A 7798-nucleotide genomic window follows, 5' to 3' on the forward strand; every position below is an offset into this window, starting at 1 on the left:
GTATGGGTAGGGACTCAACTAAAGGTGCGGATTTTTGTATACATTTTGTATAAAATTTTTTATGCTCCGTAACATGTTGCCACAGAGTTTGATAGTTATGTTCACCTAAAGGTTGTTGGTAACACCTACAACTACAGTTGTTATATGGTTAGTATTGAGATTTATATTAATCAGATGGATGTTAATATAAATATATCGGACTAAGTGTTTACCTATACGATAATACCAATATAGCTTAAGTTAGATACCAATTAAGATTGGTAAGATTTACAATTTTGTCGAACAACGAATATCGAATTCTTTCGTTACGTTTTTTAATATAAAGTTTTGAAATGAGAAATGAAAATCATCTTAACTGCGATCAAGATTTTGTCGAAAATGCTTTAAAATCTCCCCACATCTTTCAAAGACAACCGTATATATCTCTTGGCATAATATAAATCTAAAGTGAGCAAGGAATTTTAGCTCTCCTCTGCGGATAGACTTGTCTTTCATGCCATTTTCTCCAAAACTCGTATACTTCAATTACGCGGTACAAAAACAAAAATATTTTTCATTAAATAAATTTTATTCTCATAAACTATTTTTTGTTACATTGTGCATATTTATTCATGTATTTGCATTTACATACAGAAAGTATATAATATTGGATAGTCGAAAAAGTATTTTCGTATTTTGTCAATAGATGTCGTTGTAGTCATATATCTCCATTGCTATCCATCACATTGTATCATACGAGGGCTGCTATATATATTCTGGCCTAGGGCAACACTAAGTGTTGCCAGGTGCAATCTGACATTTCCATTGGAAAGTTTGACATTTTTTAGCATAACATCACTCAGAACGTTTTGTCATTTAATCGTGAATTGTTTTATTTACAGGGAATTAAAAATTCATCTCGGCCAAAAAATGGAATTAACTCGTGAACATTTTCGTGCGATCATTTTTCACAACTTTCGACGTGGATTATCACGACAAGAGTGCATCGATGAACTAAAATCTTTGTATGGCTATGAAGCACCATTCTATAGCACTGTGAAAAACTGGTACAACGAATTCAATCGTGGCCGACGCTCGCTCAAAGACGAATTCCGTGAAGGTCGTCCAAAAACAGCCGTTGTGCCAGAAAACATCGATGCCGTACGTGAACTGATAATGCAAGACCGTCATGTGACATACCTTCAGATAGGGGCATGCCTATGCATTTCTCCCACCAGCATACATTCGATATTGCATGAACACCTGGCCGTAAAAAAGGTTTGTTCCCGTTGGATCCCGCACAATTTGACAATCGCTCAAAAAAAGGCTCGTGTGGATTGTGTGGATTGGTGTAAAGAAATGCTGAAAAAGTACGATCGCGGTGCTTCAAAAGACGTTTATAAGATCGTCACAGGTGACGAATCATGGATCTATGCGTATGAGCCCGAAACAAAACAGCAATCGACAAAAATAAAAAAAAAAAAAAAAAAAAAAAAAAGAACCATTTTCGTTGATAAATATGCCTATTTACATTATTAGGCCAGAAATATATATAGCAACCTACATACCATATAGTGTTGAAAAGGTGAAATTTTAAGCTTCTTTGAGCCCAAAAACAAATTAAATTCGGGGAAGTTGAAAAAATTTTAAACTGTTCAAAAATGGATGAAAATACCACCAATGAAGTTTGCGAAGTTTACGAAGACGATGCTGTATCAGCTCGTGTAGCACAACAATGGTTCGCACGCTTCCGTTCTGAAAATTTCGAAATTTCGATTTACACTGATGGAATAATGACTCTAGCGGAAAAATGGCAAAAAGTGGTGGACCAAAATGGTACATATTTGTTTATTTACCAGTATAAATGTTAAAAAATTAAGTTGAGGTTTGATTAGAAAACCGAAAAGCCTTTTTAGACTACCCAATAAATTACTTTTCCCAACAAATTTTCATTTGAAATTTTACGCAACCTTTGATAGGATTGCAAATTTTTGGAATTCAAACTGAAAAGTAATGCCGAATTACATATCAGCGAAGTGTTACGAACAAAATCACAAAGCGAGATCACAAGTATTACCCTCGCACGTGCAACTCGGTGCCACTCCCCTTTTCTCATCGCCCCTCTCTCCTACAAAGAACGAGTTACCGCAACAAAAGTGTCTTAATTTCACCTTAATGAACCATAAGTCGCTTTGCGTATTTTTATACCCTGAACGGGGTATATTAAGTCCACGAAGTTTAAAGAATCTAGAAGGAAACGTGAGAGATCCTATAAAGTGACATTTTCACGAAATTTTACATAAATTACTAACAGAAGCAATGGTCAGATATGATCAACAAAGTATGTATATACTTAGCTCCCATAAAATCGGACCGATAGAAATCAAGTTTTTGATACTTTCATATTTGTGAAAAGTTTTCTAGCTTCGGTGCAACCAAAGTTCACGTTTTTTCTTATTTCAGTAACAATAAAATATAGATAAATACAAAACATTGAAATCTGACTCAAACGGACATTAAACTTTTGCTAAAGGTGGATTGGCTTTCGATTCGGATCATTTATAGTAAGTAAGATCAAAGCGTATAAGTATTTAACCACGTAAACTAACACTATATTTAATTTACGCGTAAAACTCTAATGAATTTAAATATTCTTGAAATTTTTGAAAATGTCTGCACTTTCTCTCTGTGTTTTTTGATTTGTTGTTATACATATGTATTTGTATTAGTGTCCATTTCCTTAGCCGATTCTTTGTACTTTTTTCGGATGCCATTCCATGTTTTTTTTTCTTTTTATTGATTTCTTAAAATGTCTACACTACGGTAGAAAATCGATTTTTTTTAATTCGAAGTAATTTTTAACAGCAGTTGGAAGAAGGAGCTGTGCGGAGCGCTGAGTGGCGGAGTTGAAACTTTAAACGAGTGTTTCTTAAAACTGTTTTTTTTTTCAAACTTTCCTCCATCGTTTCTCAAACACGGCTTGACGGAACATACTACTGTGCCCAAAAAATAAGGTGACATTGTATTTATTTTGAAAATTCTTTATTTATTCTTCCAAATCAATTTCATCCCCTTCAAAGTAATCCCAACGGATTTTCCAATCTTCGAAACACTGGTTGTAGTCACTTTCCGGGATGGCCTTCAGTTCCGTCTTCGCTGCGGCTTGAATCTCCTCTTATCGTATAAAAACGGTGTCCCCGGAGCTGTCTTTTGAGCTTGGTGAGCAGCCAAATGTCGCACTTCGCCAGATCAGGTGAATACGGTGATTGCGGAACGATATGGGTTGAGTTTTTGGCGAAATGATCACGAATTACGAGGGCAGTATGGGATGGTGCATTATCGTGGTGTAAAAACCAAGAATTGTCTTTCCACAATTTCGGCCTTTTTAGGCTGATAGCGTTACGCAAACGACGCATAACGATCAAATAATATTTCTTGTTGACTGTTTGACCGGTTAGAAGGAATTCATAATGCACAACACCACGATAATCGAAGAAAACAGTCAACATGACCTTGATTTTTGAGCGACTTTGGCGCGATTTTTTTGGTCTCGGCTCTCTTTTGGCACGATATTCGCTCGATTGATCGGTTGTTTCGAGGTCGTAAGCATAGATCCAAGTCTCATCGCCAGTTATAATGCGTTTCATGACACCCTGGTATTCGGAAAGCATCGTTTCACACACTTCAACGCGACGCCTTTTTTCCAAAAAAATTCAATGTTTTCGGTACCAGTCGAGATTTGACGCGCTTGAGGCCCAAAACATCCTTCAAAATGGTATTGGCTGAGCCTTTCGATATGCCAACTTCATCAGCAAGATCTCTAATTGTTAATCGACGGTTTTTCAACACCAAATCGTTGATTTGTTGAACGTCTCTTCGTCTTCGACACGTTCACGGCCGGCTTGGAACTCACTATACCACTTGTAAACATTTTTTTTAGACATAGCCTCATCACCAAAGGCTTTCTGCACCATCCTCAATGTATCCGCAGCAGAAAATTGATTCCGTATACAAAATTTAATGCAAATTCTTTGCTCAACAAATTTCGACATCGCAAAAAACGAAAAACTCACTTTTAGCAGCTCACAAAACGACAAGTATCTCAAACACTAATGAATATTTTGACAAGAAATTTGACATAAATGTGACTGACAGTACTACCAACCTAAAAAAAAATAATTCTCCAAATCCTTCGACGCACGCAGTTTAAATTCAAATGTCACCTTATTTTTTGGGCACAGTAAATGTAAATAAACTTAAAGCTCTATTTGTTCACTATTCGTAGAGAAAAACTCATAAAAATACAGGCCATCACATGGGTGTTAACCAATTTGCTTGGAGAAAACGCGAATAGCTTCTTTTTATACATTACAATATTAAATTATGTAATTTTGTTGCTACTATGAGTGCCACCAGGAAATGTAATTTCGACTGAAATATTTATTTTATATTAAAAAAGAAAAATACTATCGAGCGAAATATTGTAATGGAAAGAATTTTCAATAAATATTTATTTATGTCTATTTTGTGATGTTGTTGTATCCTTTTCTTTTGTTATACTAGTTACTAAATAAATTTAGAAATAATATTGGGATAGTTGTTTTTTAACAAATTGGCATCAGCATCGGCCAAAAATGGTGCATCGGTCGGACACTAATTTGTACAGTCTTCCGGAACAAGTGGAATGACATTCTCGTACTACTAAAAAGTTTGCAGAATAAACTACATATGTGTTAAAAATATATTAATCACATAGAAGTGATATTACACTATATTCCTTCCTTGATTTATGTATATACAAACATACTTCGTTTTTTGCTTATTTTGCTTAAGAAACACAGGCAGAAACAGGGGCTGTTCGGATTTGCTCTTCGGATGTGTGTAATGTGTCTAATGGTTTGGTAATCGGACTTAAATCGTACGTAATTTTCATATGTTGTATGTATTATTAACTGTGTGACTGTATAGCATATCTGCGAAAGGCCTTCAAATGCTAAAGAAACAACGATTCGCTGCTCATTTAAAAATTTTGTGATGTGTAATTGAAAGTATTGAGTGAAAATAACGGACTTGAATCGTACGTAATTTTCATATATTGATGTATTATTAACATTTTATCAAAAGGCCTTAAAATGCCGATTTAAAAATTTTGTGATATATAATTGAAAGTATTGAGTGAAAATATCGAAAAAAACACAAAACTTATCAGGAATGAATCAATCAGTTAAGTTAAATGATTGCTTGCCGTTATCACTATAATGAAAATGTAGAAGCAACTTGCATTCAAATTTTAAGGTTGTTTTGTTTGTATGGAGACCTGTATTGCTCCATGTGACCGTTTGTATGCATGTGTTGCACCATTATTTGCATTGCAAATCATTAAAATAATACAACGAACCATCCACTAACGAATCAATGAAGCGAAAACTGAAAAATTCTATTAAGCAACAACAATATCATTTAAATCTACTTATTGCAATGTTTATGGTTGATCCGTTATACGAGTATTCGAATGTGTGCGTTTTAAGCCAAGATATAAGGTAATTATTTCATATATGTATGAATGCATGTGATTATGAATGTATGTATGTGAAATAAAAAGGATTTGTTGATGAAAATTGTGAGTATAGCATCAATAGAATAAACACACACAATAATGGATATCATACCATTGATTGTTGGATGTTCCAAATGCTCCAGGTCCACTAACTCTGCGCTGAGTATGTTTAACGTGCATTTTATCTTCACAAGAAGCTCAGCGTGAACGTTCGGTATGCGGGACACTGCTCACACTGCAAGCGCAGTTAAATGTCACCATACCTTTCACTACCTTATTTCCGATCGTTTACTTTTATAACTGAGTTGGCGAAAGTTTCACGGTTTTATCGCTAAACGTACGTGTTTCTACGAATATCCTTGATATATGTATGAATGTACGTCTACAGCAACATATACATATGTACATACGTACTGCATATGGATTACATAGATGCGGAAACAAATATGTTGTCGTACATTTTGAAGTAGTTATACTTTGTACGAGCTCTGAGGCAGGACTTCACTTCATTTAGCTCTCCTCTGTTGAACGGTAGTGGGGTGGTGGTGGGTAGCTGTCTGATTGGGTGGTGTCGCAGATGCACCTGATTTCATTCAACTTTGCACTTTCACTTTGTAATTGTGCTTTGCTTTTCCGTAGTCCTTTGGCGCGTCCTGTGTATTGCGGTATAAGGGGTTTTCGTTGTCGTTGTAGATTCTATTGTGGTTTTGGTGGGTACAGTACGAAAAACGAATATAAACTATACGTACTCGTGTAAATTTGTTACTTTACTATATATAGATATAGTATATATATATATATGTATGTATATATGTATTACTGTAGAGGTGTAGGTACAATAGCACTTGAATTTCTAATGGGAACTGCTAAGCACATATGTTTTTACAATTATTAAATAGGCAGGGAATAGTATCGATGTTGCTAGTTACTACGGTAATTGTTACGTTTATATGTACGTAATCGGTTAAGAATATTGGCATAATCGCTAATTATGTATATTAATGACATACAAAATAAGTATTTGAGCGTTAAAATTAATTGTGTGTTGTTTCTTTAATTGTGATATTAAATTTAGCTATTTATTTCATTGGTTAAATACCTTATTCGTTTACATTAATTTAAGTGTTTTGCCAAAAGCAGTTACAATTCGTGCACTGAACGTACATTTCGTGTTGTAACAAAGCTGTGGTATAATCGGCACTGTAATAATTATATAACTTATGTTGTTGGCATGCTCCCTATTTCGAACTTCCGAAGCAGCGTAACATTTTCACACTTTTACCGCTGCACTGCATTTTCGATTTTTTCGGGTTAAATAACTGCTTTCTTTAAATTGTGAAAAACTGACGCGTTTCGTACAACTAGATTTGTAAGTTTCAATATTTGGGATTAGTAAATGCTACGGTGGCGATTTATATTTTTTAATTAATTTTTTGTTTTTCACTTTTTAACGCTTTGAATTTCAAACAGGTACGTGGTTTTACATTAATTTTTAACTATTTGTGAAACTGCGCTTCTGTTGAATGAAGAATTTTATTTGATTATGTAATTGTTTTCATTTTCATTGAATATGAGTGATGCACATTCACTTTCTTCGTCATCGCGAACAGCACTGCACATACTGTGATCTATACATATCTACGCAAGCATATCGGTATGCATATATGTATATGTACATATATATTTATGAATTATATACATACGCACACACATATACACGCTTGTATCGAGCACGGAGCATACCGAAAAAAAGCACTTAACACATCCTTCAGTTTCCCATTGTACCTAAAATTCCGATACTCAAAGTGACTTATTGTACTTGTATACATGTACATACATACATACGGCTGAACATACATATGTACGCATACGGATAACTATGACTTTATGTTTCAGGAGCACCCCTGTGCAGGTGTGCAATGGTTCACCAAGTCGGAATCCTTTGCACTTTACATTTTGCAAATATCAATTAAGCAATTACATTTTATTAAAGAAAATATGCACTTTTGTAACTTCGATTTAGCAGCTTTTGGCAAACAATATGAAGGGAGATGGAAAATTAAATAACATATAGTTTATAAAATCAATGGTTCTCCTTTGACCTCTATTTCTTCATTTGGCTAGGATACATTTTTCGCAAAATCTAAAAATGTGTGTGTCCAACGTAGTGCAATAATAATTTAACAATTAGCACATTTCCTCGCGCTGTTACACAATAAGTAATACTTATTTAAGTCCGCTATAATTTTTCTACATATTTTT

General features: G+C 34.5%; 1 protein-coding gene across 8 annotated transcripts in view; it reads right to left on the reverse strand.

Moving 5' to 3' along the window:
- LOC126756486 (uncharacterized) overlaps positions 1-7152 on the reverse strand; it is a 64572-nt gene extending 57420 nt beyond the window's left edge. For 6 of the 8 annotated variants that reach the window (XM_050469571.1, XM_050469568.1, XM_050469567.1 and 3 more), the window contains exon 1: positions 5649-6521. In XM_050469571.1, the coding sequence (XP_050325528.1) occupies positions 5649-5716 (68 nt within the window). In that variant the 5' untranslated portion in view covers positions 5717-6521. Of the gene's footprint in view, positions 1-5648; positions 6611-6635 lie in introns of those variants that run through there. The other 2 variants (XM_050469564.1, XM_050469565.1) reach the window with 2 other exon arrangements.
- Between the last annotated feature and the right edge of the window lie 646 nt (positions 7153-7798).

This window comes from Bactrocera neohumeralis, chromosome 4 (assembly GCF_024586455.1).
Source record: "Bactrocera neohumeralis isolate Rockhampton chromosome 4, APGP_CSIRO_Bneo_wtdbg2-racon-allhic-juicebox.fasta_v2, whole genome shotgun sequence".
In the NCBI taxonomy this organism is placed as follows: Eukaryota; Metazoa; Arthropoda; class Insecta; order Diptera; family Tephritidae; genus Bactrocera; species Bactrocera neohumeralis.